Raw genomic sequence first — 22685 nt, forward strand, 5'->3', positions numbered from 1 at the left:
AATTTTAGAAGAGGTGAATGAATAATCAGTTAGTCATAAAAGTACTCAAGAAATAATTGAAGTTTAATTCTTCACATGAGTCAGAGTTTTAATTTTTCATTGAACTTACCATCTCCAATGAGAACTAACGAAGACTGATTTTTGGCCTTTCCATCTTGAATCTGTACTGTGTAGGTACCTTCATTGTCAATTGTAAATTTGTCCATCACCATTTCTATAATGCCATTTGCATGGTCACAACTTATCTTGTGCCTCTGAAATAAACAAGTAATAAATTTACTATTTCATTAAGTACTTATGATTCCCTACCAAATAAGACATGTTTTGTAACAGTACTTCCACACTTAATCATTTTCATTTCTTCTGTATTGTGTAGTATGAGATCAGGGTCCTAATTGAGTTCACTGTTGTCAAACAAGGTCCTAGTGGTGGTGGAAACCTCTGTGTGCTGCTGCATTTGGAACCCTCAAATCATAATAATACAGATGTTTAACATTTAAAAATAATAGTTTATTGTGCTACACATGTTTGGAGGTATGCCCCCACAGCCAATTGCATTACAGCTTCCAGTTCAACAAAGTTAGTCTGAAGCAACGTTCCTAGAAAATTCCACAGGTAGCTGGAATATTGTGTTTATAGGTACAGATGTGGAACTCCAGATGTGTACCTTGTAAATGAATCTTCAGAACAAATTCAAGCCATTAAGACCACTAAACATTTTCTGAGGTGTATGTGAAAGCTTGATACTGGATCTTTTCTTACTTAAAAATGTATATTTAGGGAGAGTAAAATAATTTGCTCATCTTATGCTATGGATTCTTTCCAGAGATGCCCAAAGACTAAGACCATGAGTGAGAACATGTAACTTGTGTTTTCCTTGTTCAGAGCCAATTGAACTGCCAGGAACTAAAAAGATCAGAAAAGTCCAGCAAAGGAAAATTAGAATTCTGTCAAAACATCTATCAACCCACTATAGCCATTGGAGAACACTGAATAAACCAAGTAACAACTTCAATTTCAAATGATTAAAATGATTTCACTGTTAATATTCTTTAAATGGGTGCTTTTTCTATTACACATTCTAGAAAGATAACTTCTTAGCAGGAATCTTCAAGAAAACAGGAAACTACAAGAAAATACTGGGCAATAAGGAACACTGAGTTTTGGGAATGAAAAGAAATGAGCACAGTTCATAAGGAAATTATGGGCTCCTGCAAATCTGAAAAGCATTAGGAAGAGATTGTAATCAATTAGAAAAGAAGGGAATGTGTAAACATTAGAGATTTATTAGTACTTATATAGTACTCTGTGCAAAGCGAATTGTTCCAAAATAATTATGTTGCAACATAACCAAAAATTAGAGCTAGGACTGTTTGCATGATAAAATATTTAACAGGATGGTGCCAGGAAACATTCTTTAAAAATATATTATCATTGATGGAAATGCAATTAGACTAATCTAGTTTAAATCTTTGTTAGGTTACTGAAGAATGAAGAAAAAGAAAAAAAATACTGGAATTAAACAAAGCAGTAGCCAACAGATCAATTTGGTAACTAATGAAAAAATAAATGCCTTAGAGGAAAGTGACTGAGGTACATCACTTGCCTAAAATAACAAGGGAAAAGGATTTTATAATTTGGCATGGATTTTCCAACATATAGTAAAAGACATCATATGAAAAGATAAGACTTAATAGGGAAAGTAAGTAGAAAAATTACTTATGTAAGTATTGATATATAAGACTGGACGAGATAGGCCAGTAGAGAGAGCTGAATAAAAGAGAGCTAATAACAGCAGCAACCCATCAAGAAATGCAAATTCAAATTCTCTTATACTCTCTTGCCTGCAGAAGTCAAGGACAACACTTGCATTCATTTAATGAGTTTCCAGGGAGAATGTTGAGGCTTTCCAGAAGCAGGAAAAAAAAAAAAAAAAAAAAAAAAAAGCAAGGTGAATATTTTAATTTGATACTTTATCATATCTCCAAAAAATGTGAACTTTCTCTGAAAAAAGATTTTAAAAGATTTAAATTACAGTTGATTAACTGGGACATGGTTTGTTCCATTTTCATATTATTTCAAAATCTTATGGAAACTGTTCTCTGGGTAGGGCCTAAAGGAAAAAAAAATATCTTTTTATTCAGTGTCAAGAATCAGACTACAATTCACCAGCACAACGGTCTATTGAACATGTTCAGTGACTTTAGCCCAGTCTCCAGGCAGGTTTTAAAGTGTAATTAGGCTTCTAACTATTGCCATTATGCAGCAAGATGAAGTTCAATGATTTTATGGGCACCATAAATACCGGGTTTTTATGTGACTTTCCACAAAAATATCATCAATCTCCAAAAGTAAATGTCACCTATGGGTTACTAATTAAAAAGGTGAAATAATGAAACTGCACTTCAAGACTCTCCTTCTGATGTCAACACTTTCAAAACATATGTGAGCTAAAAATAGCTTTTTCTGTTCTACTGAGCCTGCCAAGACTGAATATTACCATTTCAACGTATTCTAATCACCAAATTCAGGTTTTCAGTGCTAGAGTTTATTATTTCTTGAAGTACAAAATACAGAGGAGTATTCTGCTTAGAAAGCAAGTATATCATGAAGGGAAATGCTTCTTGTTTTTCTGTGTTATAAAAATGCAGATAAGTTCCTCTGGCCAAAGTCAGGCTTTGCAAGCCTGAGAATAAACTGAACTTTTCAAATAGCTGCACTGTATGTGTATTCCTCACAGGAAAAGATATTCCCAGTGCTGAACATTATGGTCAGTAAATGAATCATATTACAGGTCCACAAGAACATAACCTTGATTTCTTCACAGCCCAATCTTTTTAGTGTCCCTTAGCAAGAAAGGGCTTCCTAGAGCTAAAAAGCTATACTCTTTCATCTCTGTGTAGCCAGTCAGTAACAATTCAATGTCTAGGCCAAAATTAAAAATAGTAATAATAATTAAAGAAAATGAAAGTGATACCATCTAAAGCTTTTATGTCTATGACAGTTCTTGCATGGTCAAGTACCTCCACGCTATATATAAAACTGCCAATGTTGGCTTCAGAGGGAGCAGTATTTCTACATGGTTTGCAGTCAAAAACTGTACTTTGAAGCAGCTTCATATGTCTTGAACAATTTTCCTAAAATATTTATTCACTACTTTTAGTCAGATATGTTTAATTAAGGGCCTAAGTTCCCCTTTTCTTTTCCTGTTACCCATCTGGCTCCAAAAAATGAGCATGGACTTCCGAGGGTTATGGTTTTGTTGTGGTTTTTTTTTCAAATATCATCACACTGATATTAATAAATTGGCTTTAAACTTCTAATATAAATATATTATTAATGTCTAAAGTTGCATTAAGCATTTTCACAAATATACTAGTACTCAAATGCACTTACATCTCCATTTTCAACTTCTTTATCATTAATAACAAATCTATAGGTAGAATTTGGTGACAAGCTTTCAGCTTGAATCCAGAAACGGACTTCTCCTTTATCCAGAACCTCATAAGTTAATTCCGATTTCAGAGGTATTGCTGCAGGGAGGGAAAAAAAAAAAAAAAAAAAAGGAAAAAAAAAAAAAAAGCAATCATAAGTAATCAATGCATGAATTCTTTTAAGGGACTTTTGTAGTCAAACATTATATCGTCCCATTATTTATGGAATGCTGAATATAGAAGTAATTTTATGCATTGAAAAGACATCTAATGTCTTTGGCTCATTTTTAAATTACTTTCTCAAAGAGAAAATAGAGTCTACAATTTACAGTTTGTAGATTATTTAAGGAATAAGCTAGAAACAACTTATAGTCTATTATCAAGTTGATTAGTGAAGCTGCCATTGTATCAGGAAGATCCTTTTGAAAATTCCAGTCACTAGTATGTAATTATATTTATTTTAGAAGTAAAAAATAGATTAAGGTCTTCAACTTACTTGGATTCTTTATTTCATTGCTTATTGTCATCAAACGTTCAAACTCTGAAATTCAGAAAAGCACATTTTAATTTATTCTGAAAAATATGGTCATGATTGTCAACGAAGTTATAAATGAGCATGAGCAAATAATCTCCTTAAGTTTTACATGTGAAATACACAGTTTTCTTTAGAAAATTATTCCCTAAATATAAGCTGTAAGAAATTTAAAAGTATGATACATGGATTTATTATGAGTTCATTTTTTATAAGTTCATTTTTCCTATTTCCTATGCCCCATCACTAGAGGTGTTCAAGGCCAGATTGAGGCCATCCTGAGCAGTGTGATCAAGTGGTGGCAATCATGTCCACAGCAGAGGGTTTGGAATTGAATGATCTTTAACGTGCTTTCCAACCTACACTGTTCTATGATTCTATGATTTCATGCATACCCTCTATATTAAACTTCCTATGAGATTTAAACTAAGGATGGAAGACAACAGCTCAGACAGTGCATTAGGCTTTTTTATCTACTGACATCCTTTCTGACAAGGCACCTGAAAATCTTGCTTACTATGGCAGGAAACAATGAGTGCAACTTAGTCTGAGAAAGGCGAAGAAAATTCTGTCTAATGCACTACATTCTCATAAAGGCTGTGTGTCTAGAAATCACATTATTAGGTTTTCAGACTAACCCCATACCATTAATAATAAAGATTTAGAATATGAACATTGTTGCCAATTCCAGAATTTCTGAAGTGGGCAGTGAAATAATGTTTTTTTGGCACTGAGATATGAAAACAGACACTTATTTTTGGAACAAATACAGGTATAATTTTGAGTGATGGATATGACAAGGGAAGACATAAGGTAAATATGTGTTGGGAATCACTTTGTCTTGTATAGAAAAACTTAGAAGGTAGGACTTAAGGTAACAAGACCTATAAAGCATTTTCAGAGACATGCTTCAAAACTAAACAAAAAGGAAGTTACCATTATCAAGTACAGGCCTGTCTTTTCCAACAGTATTCAACAGAAATTTCAAAATATTACAAATTTATCTTCCTTAGAAGAAAATGATATTGATAACAGCTAAGAATCTACATTAATGGTCTATGTCCTGGATAATCTTTTTATTTTTTTATATATGTACAAAAAACTTAAAAAACTTGATACCAACATTGAATGGAAGGTGAAAGGTAGAACTGATGCTGATTGCTCTGTAACAGAAATCCTGCCTACAACTGGACTCTCACTTGGCCTCATTGTTTCTCCTTAAATATCTTAAAAAGAAGGTAGCAGTAGAGACAATCATGCTTAATTTAAGAACTCTACAATTGCAGAATGTGGACTGCAAAAGCTCCAAAAATATTTGTGTGAAAGAATAGCCAAGTTCTCTCTGCATTTCACCTCCATAACCCTATATGCTATACCAAAGTCAGACTGAAGCAAATCCACTGCAACTCCAATGAAATAAATCAGCTACAATAAAGTAAAACAAAATTAATATCAATTTATACCAAAAGATGACTGAACTCAATATATTTACTTTTTGTTAAAGGAACATTCTTTTTCTCAGATTCTTCTCCCTAATTCTATGCAACTCACTGGTATTAAATTATATTTATACTAAATTTCATTATTGTGATAATAATAAAAAAATATAACAACATGAAACCTGCTGTGATATCATTCTTTTTTTGCTCTTTATGCACAGGAAAGAATGGGAGGTTTGTTTGTTTCTTTTTCTTTGAAAATGTTTATTGCATATGGGGTAACAAAATACAGACCTGAGCTGGTAAGAACCTTACCTTCCTCATCCAGAACGAAGCTGGATGAAACACCATCTGTGTCACTAACTGAAATACAGTAAGTTCCCATGTCCGATTTATCAGGATTCTTGAAGTACAGCTTAGAACTAAAATAATCAATAATGAAGGATATAATTAGTGGGTTTTATCATGCTATTGGGATTTATTAATAGTATAAATTCCTAGGACTCTGATACAGATGATTGCATGACTTACTGATCTCCTTCTGTCTCAATCTTAAATTTATCAGAATCCTTAATCTCCTCATATGATTTTCCCCACAGAAAATTAGATGCATCGGTAGCTTCTTTGCATTCAAAACCCAGGTAAATATTACCTTCCTCATCCACACCTGAAAAGATTTCTTTTGTTCCTGCAAAATGAGAATCAAAACAAATGTCAATGCTGCATTTCTTTTTAGCACTGCTATACAGAAATGATAAAAACCTATGCAGATGCTAACCATTACCATTAATAGATATTGGTTTACCTGTATGTTTTGAAGTATGTTTGTGTCATATTTTGATTCAGCATCACATTCTAGCCACTTTCTTGCTCTAAACAAATAAGGAATACTAAAAATACTACGTGCTTATTGAGAAACAAAGCAATAAAATGAAACTGAATAAGAGAAGATACATACAATTGAAGTAAATTATATTCAGTACTGAAGCTTAAATAAATTTGCTGTGTTATACTTTTCACCCATCACAGCAGCACCTCTGATTATGAGAAAAAAAACTAAAACAACCAATTATCAAAATATTTCCTGCAGTAAGTAAGGCAACAAGGCTTGGTAGTACCTCTGAATTCACACCAAGTTTTTCTTTCAGTTTTAAGGCTAAGAGCTTTTGAAGTTGTGAAATACTTATTTGTCCTACAATATCTGGTCAGAGTGATTAAATCTCTTTGCAGGTATTTCAGAAGCAGAGGAGGTAAAACAGTCCATTACCAGGGCTTGCTTCAACGAACACTGGTTCAGATATCTCAGATGACTTGCCAACCCCAGCATCATTCACTGCACGAACTTTGAAAACATAGGTATGACCCTGATGTAAATCAGTAACCTTGAAAAAGATGAATAGCAAAATCAATTAAAAAAAAAACAAAAAAACACAACAGTCTAAGTTCTTTCATTTAGCTATATGATAATGTTAGCAGAAGACATTATTAGCAGAAGTTCAAACATGCATCTTTGCTGAACTCAATCAGATGTTCTTAAAATTCAATTTTGAATTAACAAAAACTGTAATGTTTATACGTTACCTTAAAATAATGGTGTGAAGTAGGTTTTTCATTAGCAGTGATCCAGTCCTCTGTATCTACTTCCTTATAGTCCACTAAGTACCCAGTAATGGGGCTTTTGCCTTCATACACAGGAGCTTTCCATAGAAGAACAAGTGATGTATTTCTAACTTCACAAACTGTGAGATCATATGCAGGACCTAAAACAATTCAAACATTTGATAACATATATGGAAGTTCACATCAGTGAAGTAATAAAGTTTTTAAACTGTTCCTGAAGACATGGAAATATATAATTTTAATTTTGTTTCGACTGTGTTTCTTTCCAAATATCTCCTCCTATGTAATAAACTTGTTATTCATTATATTCAAGTAAACAGCAAGATATGCTTTATGTGGTGAGTGACATTAACATTCCAAAGCATGCACTCTTATCTGGATGCCAATATTTCCATTATAGGAGAAAGTTATTCAGTTTGACAATCTATGCTGTTCAAAATTTTACAACAAGGAATGGAACTTTTTTGTGTATTCTCCAGCCCCAAAACGAAGTTGCTTCACTGAACGTAGATTCAGGTTCTCAACTTAGCATCAAGATTTGTATTTTTTCATGGTGTACATCCTGCAGCCTGGTTCAAAACCAACTGGTACCAGTGGACTTCAAATCAGGCTTCACTTTCTTTGGCAAAAGAGCATTCTTCAATGGGAAGTGGATAATGATAGACAAGAATAACTTTTACAAAGTATGTCTGCTAAGATAACTATTTACACCAAAAACATCCTGATTTATTCTAGAAATAAATTCTTACCTTTGCAGCTATCATGGAATGCTCTCACTGCTATTTACCTTCACTTAACTGTCCCAGAACCATTCAGTTGAATTTATAGCATTTAGTTTTTACTACATTCTTGGTATTTATCCCTATCTATAGACTATCAAGGCATAATCATATCCATTTACAAGAAAAGTGACAACATCTATAACAGAATACTGCCTCTCAGACAAATAATGTAGCTGGAAGCTTGCTTCTTGCATTTTAAATTTAAAATAATAAAACCTGAGACAGGGATTTTCCAGTGCTGTTAGTCTTGCCTACATCAAAATATTACTTTTTCTTACTACAAGTCTCATCATGTAAAACAACAAAAAGCAGGAAAACCTTGAAAACAAATCTGATTGCCATTCCAGCTTACTTGATGTCAACATATGAGAAATTTCTCAGGGCTGAGATTCAGTGCATCACAGAGTTTTTCTCAGTAGTACATAAGTACATTTCAGAAAAGAAACATTTGAGTATATGCTGCAGATCTTACGAGGTTGAATACTAGACTTTTCATGGAAATTTTCAAGGAATTTTCAAGGAAGGTAAAGCATTCTCTTAGGGCTCGATTAAGATTCCAACCTAAATGTCTATATATCCAAAGATAATTGAATTTCCACTGGCAGATGCACCTACTAGAAATCTAGACAACAGGACAAAATGTGTAATGAAGTATTTTCTATTCTGAGGAGTCTGAGATCACAGATGTTTCTTTTTTTTTTTTTTTTTTATTTTAAGTCATGTAAAATAATTCATGAGCTTTCATCACTAACTCACAGAGGCTCACAGATATACCTAGGGCTGGAGTTCTGCAGAGCAATGAAATAATAATGGACTCTGGGCACTGAATCCATCACTCACACTGGAAATCTTGCAATTCAATATCAAAACGTGGGAGAATATTTTGGTGACACTGGGAGTACATTGCAGTCACATCACATTAGTCAGCCATACTTTCAGCTACTCAGGGAAAAGATCGGCCTCTCACAGTCTAAATTCTCAAGTTCTTATATTTGCTATTGCTAAGCTATTATTTAAAATTAATCTTAGTAAAGACTTGGGAAATGTTTTAACAAGTCTGAAGATCTGGGGGCACAAGAAGGTTGTTTGTTCATGCTGTTGTTTAAGCAAGAAGAATGTAATGCTCCATTCAGCTGTACTCATAATGAGAACAATGTAATCAGCCAAGGAACGGAAAGGTCAGATTATTCATTATGAAAATGAGAATTTCACTCTCTTCACTTCCTGAAAGTGCCTTTTACTTAATTTCTTTATATATAATTTTAAATGAAGGATGAAGGATAATCTTGACTGGTTTACACACTGGGCAGTTTCACTGACATTTGCAAAAAACTTTAGAGAGTATAAATCACAGATCTATTCTTTAAGGAAAGTAACTGTCCCTCTGATGTTGCATTTAAGCTACATATTACAGAATGGTAAGAAATTGTAATTAACACACTGGAAGTTTATGTTAGGAGTTTAAACATTTTGTAATTGACAGCTTTGCCATGTCATTGAACCCAGAAGTCAAGGTTTATGAAATCAGAGAAGAACTGAGCTAGAAACTGTGCTGACGAACTCTCTGACAAGTGGTTTTGCAGAAAAAAATAAATAAATCCTTGGCATTAAACAGAAGTAAATCCTAAACTTAGTACAACAATGTAATGATTTTTTGAATGACAAATAGGAAGGGATTTATAGGGGAGCATATAATTTAAGGATGTGGAGTCACCACTTCCCTGCTTAGTACTGACAAAACTTGATTTGAAATATCTCCAGTTTGTGTGCTACCATTCAAGATGGACATGAACCACTTACTTAGAAAAAGTTCAGAAGTGAGAAAAAATACATTTATTTAGAGATAGCAGATAAATGATCCATGTGGAAATGCTTCACAGACTTCTTTTTCTTGTTAAGACAAAAGCTGTGAGCCTGAACAAGTTTTTAAAAACAAAGAAAATCCACTGAATCATAGAATCACCAAGGCTGTAAAGACCAAAAAGGTCGTCCAGTCCAATCGTTCACCTATTACCAATAGCTCCCACTAAACCATGTCCCTCAACACAACAACCAATCGCTCCTTGAACAACCCCAGGGTTGGTGACTCCACCACCTCCCTGGGCAGTCCATTCCAGTGCCTGACCACCCTTTCCAGCCTGAATCTCCCTTATGCAGTGTGAAACCATTCCCTCTAGTCCTAGAAGAGAGCTATGCAAAGAGGAAAGGAGCAATCTCCTCTTCACATCCTCTGTAGACAAGACAAGGAGTAAACAGGATTAAATTACAAGCAAGTTTCAGGCATAATAGAAAAACTTCTGCATTATAATGTAGTAAAGTTTGGAATAGATCCTGTCTATATAGCCTGGACATTCTTCATGGGTCTATAAACAAGCCTCTGCCAACAACGTAGGTATTTATCAACTCAATGAAGTATTTCTTGTTCTAGGCAAAAAGCTACATTTTATATAGAAAGCAAAAATAAAGATTCCAGACTTTTTAAGTGAATTATGCCTTTTTAAAAGTCTTCAATAGTTTTACATAAATAATTTCAGTGTTTTGATTTACTGACAAAAAGACCACGTGATCACTCAAGTATAAAACAGATGTGTATAGCTCAGACAGATCTTGATTACTTAAACAGGTACTAAGGTAGATCGTTAACAGCATTACAAAACTCAGTGTCATATACAAAGTTCAACTTAACAACACATCTGTACTTCACAGCATTTGGAAGAAAATAAGATAAAAACATAAAAGTGGGTGGTACCTGTGAATTCATTATGGGCTGTGCTTTGACACCCTTTGTTTAGGCAAATCAGTAACAGATATCAGAAACAGCTTCAGCAAAATTGTTGCTCAGTGTGAAGGAGTGTTATAAAAAGAGCACACTAGCCTTCAAGTATCCTTTCATAGGTTATTTGCAGAACTCATGCATTACTGACAGAAATCAATTCCCTTGGTACCTAACATTCAGGCACAAATTTACATGCTCACAGGATAACTAAAAGTTAACTTCCTTCTACTGCCTGCCCTAAATTCACAGTGCTTCTTTAATGTTTTTAAAGAGTTAGCACTGTAATTAACAGTCTTTAGCTATGCCTACACTGCTGAACTAAAGACAACCTAAACACCAGTTTAATTTCTCACACATGATCATTCCTACTGTGTGGTTGTTAGCACATTTGTTCTAACACCTGGCTAATAACGATCTGTCAGGTAACATCTGGGTACAATCTGCAGTAATCACATAGTGGGGATGGGGGGGAGGCAGGCACAGTAATTGAGACTGTGAGAGTTTAGCTATAAGTTGTGAGGTATGCTGTGCTACTTTCCTTTAGGCCAAGAAACAGGTCCCTGCTGAATCTTATTTATGACCACCATCCCAGTATCAGAGTCTGAAACTCCAGAAATAGTTATAATAGACTCCAATTATTGTGCTAGGATGACTGCATGTTGCCCTAACGGAGAGAGTGAGATAGAGCTCATAGCCCAGAGCTAAAAAGATGATGGTAATAAAAACATACAATAAAGGCTGAGGGTATTTTTGTTCTGATACGGACAGTAAATGAAAGTGATGTTTAACAAGCTAAGTAAAGAACATCCACTTCTTAGAGCATCTGCTGTCATCAGTGGAGATCCAGAGACATTACTAGAGCATTACATGGGTTGTATAAAGAGTTTATTGTAAGATTAATTCATGAGAAACTAATAGACTTACCAGGTTCTGGCATAGTCCAGGCTTTACACCTAAAGTGCTCACTGGGATCTGAAGGTTGACCTATTCCAACCACATTTGCTGCAGCAATTTTGAACTCATAGAAGGCATCTTCTATCAAATCCTCCACCTTTACAGAGAAAACAAATCAATATATCAAAAGTTATGATTTATAGTGTTTAAGTACACGAAATAGTTAAAAATAAGCATTTTGACATTGGTTAATTCATTATCAAGATTTACTGCCATGCCTAGACTACTGGCAGGCTCTAACCTATGGATTTTACTCTTAAACCAAACTTGCTACATTAATATAGGCTGTACTTCCATGATTTCAAACACATCATCCTAGAAGTATCAACATTTTGGCATGACAGGCTGTAAAAGATTGAGCAAAAAAGGTCCAGAGAACCTAATTAACGAATGGCCACCAACAGATACTGAGGGAGGAGTGTTCGAAGATAAAATAGTTTCCTGTAATACTTATACATTGTTTGCTTTCACAAGAGTTCAGATGTTTATTTAGTCTAGAGAGATCATATTGGACTGACCAGAGAAGAGGGGGAAACAATGAGGAATTAATACCTGTAGTGTGTGTGTTACTTTGGGAAAGAGTCTCTCTTAACAATTATTTTCTTGCTTGTATGTGTTTTTCTCAATATTACTTATCATTACATAGTGAGGAAGTAAGCACTGGAAATGGGATAAGCAGAATCTATGCTACCTCTCTGACTGGTAAGTGAAACCAGACATATTCAATGAGTGTGTCTTCACACCATCATCTCAGATTTTGAGATCAAGGTGTGTAATCTGTAAGGCAAGCACCTCTTAACACCTTAAGCACCTCTTTCCTTTACCAGACCACCTCAATTCAATAAACAAGTCTTCAACACTTCAGTCCTCTTGATTAATTTATCAAAATTGTATTTAATCACTCATATACCTCAAGCGGAAAGTGCAGCAGTAATTCTGGTACAGATACTGAAAGGTTTTAAATGTTCACGGATAAACATACTATAGCTGTATTCTCTGGAAAAACATGAGATTTATATATATATATGTATATCAGTGTGATATTCTTTATGGGAACAAAGATATGATGTGATGATGATCTGGGGCAGCATTAGATGCAATACCAAAGTAAACAGAGTAAGCTAAGAAAAGACGTGCATCAAGACAGTTAAGACAGAATTTCCTGACAATAAAGAGCAATATAGTGTCGTTTACAAAAAGCAACAATAATTCAGCCAGTGAATATGACTTTGAAATCCCAGGTTATTAAGGAAAGAATATTTTTGGGTTCCCATTGAATTATTTAATCAGAAACAGTTACACTTCAGTGATTGCCTGGTGCTGTTCTGTGTATCTGAGGGCTCTGTCTGATTGCAGTGTCATAAAATATTCTGGGCTACTAAAAGCTGTCTTAGTTTTATTTCCCTTAAGTATTTCAAATTCCAGTCCACAAAAATAATGTACGAAGATGCACCTTCAGGTACAAATCCAGCTACTAGCAGGATGGAGACTTAAATATCAACTTAAACTCTGAAGGGTTTCCCTTAATTACTCATATGTTTACAAATGAGTTCAAAATTGAAAATATCAGAAAATCATTGCTTAGCACTGCCATTTCTAGTCTATCCTATCTACCCTTTTTTATTTCTTTCTATCCATTCTCTGTCTGCTATGTCAGAGATGCCAGTTATAAACTCAATCACAATCATATGTGTAGTTGAGTACTACTGGCTGCCTTCTATTCATGAAACATTCTTTCTGAGTTCATCTGCAGGGTTTTTCACTTCAGTGTCAATTTTTTCCTAAAGACTTATTTATACCTTGATAAACAATTTGCTGGCTTGCAAAGATAATTTCAATTATTTTTTTGAGAAAAAACAACATTGTTTAATATGCATCATATTGATTAATTACTTGCTGTATCCTATCTTTCTAATCTCTCCTCATGCAAGTTAACTAGAAATTCCTTCTGTTAACCAACTGAATAAATTATAGGAGCTACCAGATGTAATTTATCTCAAAACTAAAATTACTGATCTGCTACACTGGAAAGGAGGATATTAGACATAACGGTAGGTTTATTAATAGACTCCTATTTCCAGGTGCAGGCAAAAGTTGAGAGAAAGAACAGGGCTCATTACATTTGTTTCAAGCCCATCTGCATTTCATTTTCAAGTCCCCAGTTCTACAGACAGCATGATCATCTGTCCTACTAAATGCTGCTATCCTTTCTCTGGATGTTACTACAGTGGTGATACACATGCTACTCATTAGTGAAAGCTGTATTCAATTTTATGAATATATAGCTTATCTCGTCCTTTGTGAGAAATTAACTCCGCAAATTTTTCTTCAAAATTTCTTCATCTAATGTCCATATTGGTCTTTCAGTTTCACATTAATGATTATGCTGATTCACTGTGTCTCTACTCCAGCTTTCACGCTTGTTACACTCCAAAATACACAGCAGGATGGCCTGTTAGCATTGTAGTAAGTAAATTTAAATAATTTATCCACATAAAAGTAGAACTCAGCCAAGAGCAAAGAATTAGTAAAAACCAACTCCAGAAAGTTAAGGATTAAAAAAGTACCAACCGTATAAATTGTCCGGGTAATAAGGGAAGAATTGACTTCGTGCCAGTTTTTATGGTTAGCTTCCCGTTTATCTATATAATAACCAAGGATTGGGGAACCTCCACTGTACTTTGGTGCTTTCCAGCCAAGGGTCATTGAATTACCATCACAGTTCAGAAGAGTGATGCCATGAGGATATGATGGGCAAGCTATAAGAAAATAATCAAAATTAATTTTGTTGCCAAACTTAAATATGGAAGCTCCTGTATGGAACATCTGCCTGTTGTCCTGTCCTCTCAGGAGGTGATAAGAAGAAATAGATGAAGACTGACATTTATTGACACTTGCTGAATGTTCCTGGAGAGATAACAGTGGATGTGAGCAGTGCAGCAGTGAGTGGTGTGTTTGAGCAGTGGTGACAGCTACAGAGGATCACTAAACTTTTAGAAGCATGACATACAGGCTCTGCTTCAGGACTGGTGAAAAATGCATAGCTAATGGTGGTGAACATGCTAAAAATTAGCGTTTTGTAGCTGAGAATTTAATCTATCAAATATTGTTATTGTGCTCTTTGTATTTATTGAATTTTCCATGGAAATAAATATGAGGCATTACTTTAGTAGTGAGCCTTACAAATAGTTGAGCTGAATTTCTCTTAAGACAACTGAAATGGATTAAATTCATTCACATCCTGTAAGTTTCTATAAGGTCCATTTGCTCTGTGTTTGGTGACATACTCCATGCAGCTCTCACTTTCAAAACATACAGTGTCAAAATAAAAGGTGTGAGTGCATTTATGAAATATGAGTGACAGATATAAACGAGTTTGTGTCCCACCTACCCATATGAGACACGCTTCGTCCTAAAAAAATTCAAGAATAGATTTGTCAGTAACACCTCATGCAAAGTTAGGAAGGCATCTTTTAATATTTGTTCTGACTTGTGGAACTTTCAGAGTATTATTTTTGACAAGGATATTTGTTGGTCTTCTCTAAGAAATATGGGCCATTTGGCTGGTGAGAAGTTGTTCCATTTTAAGTATTTCAGTAAGAATCTGAAACAGTGCAGAAATGGAAATTGCCCAGATTTATGCTCTAAATAATTTTTCACCCCTCTACTCGCCATGTATTGTTCCTACTGGAAGTAAAACCATGGATTGTTCTCACACAGGACTTTTGCTTGCAGGGTACAAGACGACGCAGGCTGTTTTCTGACCTTGAACAGCCAAAGGCAATTTTCTGTTAAGCCCCATAGTAATAAAGTTTTCCAAAACTCTCCTAAATTGAGCAGATTCCATCCTAAACTGATTTACACCACTCCAAGTCACCCATAAGCTATTGCCTAACATCATCAAAATTTACTGTTTATTTCTTATAGATGAGCAACTACAGGAATCCGGGGCATTACAACGAATCTGACCCAATATTTCTAAGACTGTAGAAATAACTTTCATTTTTAAAATCATCTTTTCTTTGTATAGCAGCCACATCCCAGAATGTAAACTTCAGTGAGGGAATGTGTTTAATGGCTAGAAAATATACTGTTATAGTAAATGAGCTGGTTGTTGAATGTAACTCATTAAAGAAACAAGAAGTTTAGTTGCACAGAATTGTACTTACTGAGGGCTGCTTGCACTTTTATAGCCTCTGACTCCTGTGAGTTTTCACTGAATCCTACAGCATTCACAGCTTTCACACGGAAGATATACTGTTCACCAGTTTCCAAACCATGAACAACAAATCTGTGTTTAAAAAACAAAAATAAAAACACTTTTTTTTTTTTAAATATATTAAATAAAACCATTCTTTGCTGTAACATGAAATCTTGACAACCATAAATTCAACCTCATGAATGCTTCACAAAGAAAAATATTCCCAGGAGGGAAACTGATATATAATTTTATGATTTAATGCAATGTATTTGGATGTAACACTGGAAAAACTCAGGGGATTCATATTGAATTGCTAATGCTGATCTACTGGGTAGAATCATGCCAACTCTAGTATCTTTCACGTGAGTATTGGCTTGCCAAATTCTAATCTAATCTTGGAAGACACTATAGTTTTCATTTCATTTTCATAGTAACCACCCAATGAAGCTTTCAGTTATGTTATGAGGTTCTGGGCAATTACTGTAGCATTAGAATAGTCAGAAATATCCCAGTACAGGATAGATTCACTATTTTCTTACTTTTGTGCTGCCCCTACCCTTTTGGTCAACAGTTAGTCCTCTACTTTTTGTCTGTTCAAATTGCTTTGATCAAACTGCTTCATCAAAGGATTCAGCAGAACACAAAGTCACTCAAAATTAATTAGTAACTGACAAAATATACTAAGCAGTATGACGTGCTTGTTATACGCCCATAAGAAAATATGCCTTACACATTTAAACTTAAGAAAGACATAGACATACTAGGAAGAGTCCAGAGAAGGACTACCAAGATTATCAAGGGACTAGAGCAGCTCTCCCATGAGAAGAGAAGAATTTGCCCAGCAAAGTTTAGCTCAGAATCTGCAAACTATTTTTATTCACTCTCGTTCAGCATTCACAACCTATGAGAACACCATCGCTTAGCAGTTAAACTGAATTAAAACTAACTACTGATTCTAAATCTCCACAAAATATGTAAGTATTGCCAGTACCTGCTATAGTTAATAGGTTTGTGGTTAGCAGGTTCCCACTGATTTGATCCCACCACAGAATAATCTATGTAGTAGCCATACAAATTCTCTTCATGTTTTGGTTTGTCCCATTGGACTACAACTGATGTTTTTGTATTCCTTGTGGCCACTACCCGACCAGGTGCTGATGGGACAACTAAGAAAAAGAGAAAAATATGTATTGTTATGAAACACATTAAAAAAAAATAAGTGAAAGTAGACAACACTGGACACTTATACAATATTTCATTACTCTGGCTATGATTTTTCTTGCTGTTATTATTGTTATATGATTTATAATTTAGTGTGAGAGGAGAGAGACCCAGAGCACCTATATGGATGCCTACATAAACATACTTAAATTTAGATGTAAGCCTCAAATTCAACCCCCTTCTACCGCTCAATTCAACTGTGTCATTTTCAATGGCCTAGCATACTCCTTATTCACTCCAGTTCTCACTCAAGAGAAACAGCCACCCCATAGTCTGTACATAATGTTTAGCAGTCCCATGAAGTTGTCTCAGCTACCCTTAGGAATGCTGAGTAGTGATGTGTGCCAGAAATGAAGTCATGTTTATTTGATGCATTTTAGCTCAGGTGGTTAACTCCACCTCTGAAAGTACTCCTTTATTTTCTCTTTAAAGTAAAATCATCTTCTTTCTGCTGTCAATTTTAATGATGATTTATTCAGAACTTCTTGTGTTAACCGCTAAGGGGCAGTTTATTTTCTGTACTAAGTTAAATAAATACATTGTTATTATTTCCTACTTTGGGGAATGTTGAACAGTTTAAATACTTTTTATTCATTAGTGAAATATCAAATCAAGAATACATAAAAGCAAAGGATGATTTAATTTCATTTTGTATAGTAAGAGATCAAGCTAAAAGGCAGTGGGCTGCTTTTTTAAAAGTTATGGTAAATGTTAAGAAGAATCTATCAACATTTGTTGCACTGTGGTATATCAGATATTGTACTAACTTTCTCAACTTCCAGCAAGTCCACTAACAAGTTATGTTCTCCGAAGGTGACAGTTGTCAATACATGGGGCTGTCATATTTAAACTTTGCTAAACCTCAAAAGTAGACCAAATATTTAAGCAACAAGAGGAATAACCACTCCCTAAATTTTTACTTGTGTGGTTGAATGTGGCCCCAAAATACACACTTCATTTTCATCTGGAATGTAACCATTGACCATGAAGATGTATCTTCCCCCATCACTAAAATCTAATCATCTGTCTGCCACAGGAATTCTGTACCAGATGTAATTTGCCACTTAGAATACTAGGAAAGAAAGGAAAGGCTAACTTATCGAGCTGAAAATGTAGGAAATTAAGTAGTATATAATTTCCTGAGCCAGACAATGTAATTATCTAAGTCAGTGACAACCCATGCTCTCTTTTGAAAAGTCATGTGTAGAGCACTGTGAGGAATGACTAACTAAAATCCATTTAACTTTTTAGCAACTATTGTTCTCAGCAAAGAGACTTGTAATAATTATGAAAAGTTTTGGAATGCTTTCAAAATTTAACAACTTGGTCTTTTTAAAATTCTGCAGTATTGAACACAAATGAATTTGATTACTATTGTTGTAATCAGACTAATTTAATTACAACATTAGCTGTCTCTTTATATTTTGTACGATATCAACTGTATTCAATTTTAATGCCTACAATTAATTCCTTACCAATAGTATCTTGTGGTTGAATAGGTTCTGTGATTTCAGATGGATCACTGATGCCATGCTTGTTTGCTGACAAGACTCGGAAGACATATGGTTTTCCTTCTGCAAGGTCAAACACTGCATAGCGAGGAGATTTTACAGCAACCTGTGCATTGACTCTTTGCCAACTTCCACTGCCAACCATAGACTGAAAGAAGGGAAATAAATAAAATAAAATAAAATAAAATAAAATAAAATAAAATAAAATAAAATAAAATAAAATAAAATAAAGAAAAAAATAAAAATGCTGCAAATCACTTTTGAGAACTGTCAGAAATAAACATTGCTATATTGCATTCTGCCATGAATTTGTTCATGAACTAATGGAGAATGATTATTCTCAGATGTCCTGCTTTAGCATATGCAGATTCTCATAACTTGTGCATTTAATTACTCTACAGGAAAGGTCTGAGTACTTAATTGTCTCCCTATCTGTCTAGACTTGAATATATGTACTCTTGTACATATAGCTAACCTGCATTTAGAGTCATGACTGTCAGCTATGATTGGTCCCAAAAGATTGGTCCCAAAGGTCTCATACTCTGTAAAATTTACTTGAACACCCAAAGGTTCAGTATAATGCAGATTAAGCAGAAATGTATGTTGTGGCGTGAGGTTATTTTACTCTCTGCCACATATTTACAGCTTCTTTTTAGAAAGGTCACATCCCTAAAATCATTCATCAAATGAAACAATTACTTTTGAATAGTCTCTGTTATACTGCTTTTGGAAGAGTTGCTGGGCTAGTTAGTATTATAACTGCACGTAGAAGAGAGCCAGCAAACCTGCAGTCTCTGAAAGTTCTGCTACCCATTAGATTCCCCAGGTAATTTGTTGACCTAAAACAAAGATTACTCTTATTGTAGTTCAATATGCTTCATAAAACACAAGTGCCCAGTAAACAGCATAAATAAATTGCCTTCCAACACAGAAACATGCATAAAAATTATATTTTCATAAATTATCAGGAAAAGAGCCCAAGAACAAAATCTAATGGAGTGCAGATTTCTCACAGAAGGGTTACTGTTTCATGGGTCCTTAAAAACTACCCTGTACATTATAAGGCTTACTTTAGGTGCATAAAAAAAAGTAAACATCTGGAGCCCATGTATCAAAATCTTATTTTATAGATGCATCTATTGTTGTCTATAGCAAAACAAAAATGTAACATTTTCTTCTTTAATAAGATGGAAAATCTGAACTTTTTTTTTATTATTTAACTTTTTGGAATGAAAAGTATAAATTGTTGCATTTCAGTTTCATAGGGGCAAGAATCGATATCATATTTTACCCTGCAGTCTGATTCAATTTATGTGGTAAAAATGCTTTAAGGGAATATTGCTATGCTGTATGGAAAATTCACTTTCAGTTTGTGTTTCCTGAGGCCTTTAAATACTCCTTTTGTTATGCAGGACTGAGATTTCTTTATTTGAAATTAATTAGAAAATGTGCTTCCTAAATTAACAAATGACTATGCAAAGCAAAAACCAAATGTACACTTATGTACTGGTTGGGCTATTCATATATACAAGTTATTTATATTCCAAATAATTTTACAGTCAGGTATTAATTAGTGTGATGAACTTTTTTTTTCCCTAATAATAATATCCTTTTAGTTTTCATTCTCAGTTTCTCTCAGTAACTTTGGTACTTAATTAAGACTCATTTGTTCCTCTCTGCCATTGCTGTACAGTTTTTCTGAAGCTATATAAAGCATTTCCTTTAAAATATGCATATATCTGTATTTTCTAATTCACAATTATATTGAAATTCAACTAAATTTTAATGTCCACTCAATAGAAACTTTCATCTGAGCTTTTCATCTTAATGAGTTCTGTATATTCTGGAAACAAGTAGGTATTTTTGGGCCTCATTTCATCCAAGTAATTGTCCAATACAAAGTTCTGGTTTCTTTTTCACTGCTACAGAAAAATGCAAGTAAATAGCTGAGATTATAGGCAGCTAAAATTAAGATTAATCCCATACTTCCTGTCAGACTGTGATTAAAACATGCTCCTGATATGGGTCGGTGTTGGGGTTTTTGTGTTTGGTTGGTTGGTTAGTTTGGTTGATTGTTTTTTTCCTGGAAACCATAGTCGGATACCAAAAGTTACTGTCAGTGGAGGTATCAGTACAGAACAAAGACCTAATTCAAAATTATTTGTTTAATTTGCATTATATTTATAAATAAGAACAGATATTTATATATAGGCATAAGTATAAATAAGAAATTGCATGTTATTATTTTGTTGCATAAAGAGAAACAAAATACTTAGTTCAATGGACTTTGTAATTAGTTTCCCTGAAAGTGAAAAACAGAAGGGGGAGAAATCATAAACATACTTTCTGGTAAATCTTGTTAGTGACCTTCATGTTACAGCACCCTGCTGGCAATATATGCTGATAAAGTACAGATGAAGGGCACTGGATGTAGAGATTTCAAAGTGACTTAGAAGGGGAAGGCAAGATGATAGGCTGCAAAAAGTGGGAAAATACCCACAAAATAATTGGCTAAGAAATGAACTTCAAAGGAATGTGCTGAACAGCTTTAAAAAGAAAAAAACTTGCACAGTAAGGTCCTAAGAAAATGCTGTCACGATATTTAAGATGGAAACTGAATGTGTGGCAGTTTTATGGATGGTTTCTCTGTTTGTGGGTCATTAAGAGGAGGCATATGCTAGAGACATCATTCATAAAAACTAAATATAGCTTGGCATGTAGGAGTTTTAGAGGTCAGGTATGAGGCCCAATTTACTTGCTGAAGTGATGGCAAAGCATTGCAAGGAAGAAAGACTACAACCTCTGGCTGTATTTCAACATGATTTAGATACCTGACTTGGGGACAGCTGTACCTAAATCTTTGTAGCCTACAGGGGAGAACAAACATCTCCTGCTGTGACCAACAAAGTTCCCTATCAAGTCCAAGGGAAGAGGAAGGCAACAAAGAAGACTGCTGGGCATCGGTGAATCTGAGAGAAACAGCTACTGGCCTCATAGGGAATAAACTGGAAATATTTGGTTATAGAAGAGGGGGCAGTATGCCTTCAAAAAGAAGAGTATGAAGTTATGAGTCATGGTTTATTCCTTGCTTTTTTGCAGGACCAGCATAACAACCCCTTTAATACAGGCAAAGTGCAAACTTGCAGTCTTGTCTATAGGGATACGAAACCTAAGAAGATGGCTTTTTTCCCACTAAACTCCTATCTTACACATGTTATTTGTTCTCATTTTAGACAGCAGTAATCAAATTGCGAAGCAGTAACCTTTTCCCCAAACCTTGAATTTCAATATCCATTAAATCATTTCATTGTCCTGGTCTCTCTAACATTCTATCACCAAATTCTGTAAGACTTCAAAAGATCCTAGTTTCTGCTCTGTTCTGTTCATTCTGCAGCTCTAAAAATGAGTTGAATAAAACTGCATGTGGCAATGAAACCCTTCATAGTCAAATGCCTCTGTACAGTACAGTACCTTCTCAATGAAATACGTCAGTGGCTCCCTGCCACGAGGAACAGGTGGATCCCAGCTGAGCACAACATATGTTTTGCTGATTTCTGAAGCATGTACATTGGTGGGAGGGCCTGGAATCTGAACATCGCCTGGAAGAGTAATAAGCATAGCAAGTGTGAAACAGTGGATTAACCTCAGAGTCGGCTCATGCTACAGCTCATCTTTCTGACCTCCCACCCTGCAGCACAGTCTCAGCTATGATATCATACTTGCAGTCCACTTGCTCACTTCAATTCCATTTTGAGGAATTGAGTTGATTATTTACTTTTTCAGTAAAAGTTAAATATGTCCCTGACAAGCTGTGCATTTGTCACACATTTTTTTCTCTTTGATCACATCTGAATTACTTTTATCTGCTGAGCAGAATGCCTTGGAAAAATCTCCTCTTATATACAAATAAGATATATTTTTTGATCAAAGACAGAAGCCCTGTGTGTTAATATAAGAAATTCATCTCTCTGCAAAAGAAGAACAAGAAGGAGGGACACAGCTTAAAACAAAGTGGAAAGCAGGAAAGGAAATACAACTCATTGAGATATAAAGTGATGATATTACAAGCCAGCTTAAAGCATTTCCAAAAACTGTAGAGCCCTTTGGTGTCTCTACTAGTTGGAGAGGCCTAACCAAAACCTTCTACCTTTTTGCTCTGAAGGACTACCAGGAAGGTGAGGCAGGACTCACATGTCCAGATCCAGGCTGAAGGAA

The 22685-nt window shown here is 34.7% G+C and overlaps 1 protein-coding gene across 2 annotated transcripts in view; it reads right to left on the reverse strand.

The window, feature by feature from the left end:
- The window catches only part of MYOM2 (myomesin 2), a 72000-nt gene that overhangs the window by 17810 nt on the left and 31505 nt on the right, over positions 1–22685 (reverse strand). Inside the window, exons 14-27 of one of the 2 annotated variants that reach the window (XM_015859343.1) lie at positions 21942–22069; positions 18435–18618; positions 16730–16904; positions 15707–15828; positions 14929–14949; positions 14109–14296; positions 11508–11634; positions 6987–7165; positions 6673–6787; positions 5937–6093; positions 5721–5827; positions 3931–3975; positions 3397–3533; positions 110–254 (exon numbers count right to left, since the gene is read on the reverse strand). In XM_015859343.1, coding sequence (XP_015714829.1) covers positions 110–254; positions 3397–3533; positions 3931–3975; positions 5721–5827; positions 5937–6093; positions 6673–6787; positions 6987–7165; positions 11508–11634; positions 14109–14296; positions 14929–14949; positions 15707–15828; positions 16730–16904; positions 18435–18618; positions 21942–22069 — 1830 coding nt within the window. The remainder of the gene's footprint in view (positions 1–109; positions 255–3396; positions 3534–3930; positions 3976–5720; positions 5828–5936; positions 6094–6672; positions 6788–6986; positions 7166–11507; positions 11635–14108; positions 14297–14928; positions 14950–15706; positions 15829–16729; positions 16905–18434; positions 18619–21941; positions 22070–22685) is intronic. The other variant, XM_015859344.1, reaches the window with a different exon arrangement.

This window comes from Coturnix japonica, chromosome 3, assembly GCF_001577835.2.
Source record: "Coturnix japonica isolate 7356 chromosome 3, Coturnix japonica 2.1, whole genome shotgun sequence".
NCBI classification, from domain to species: Eukaryota; Metazoa; Chordata; class Aves; order Galliformes; family Phasianidae; genus Coturnix; species Coturnix japonica.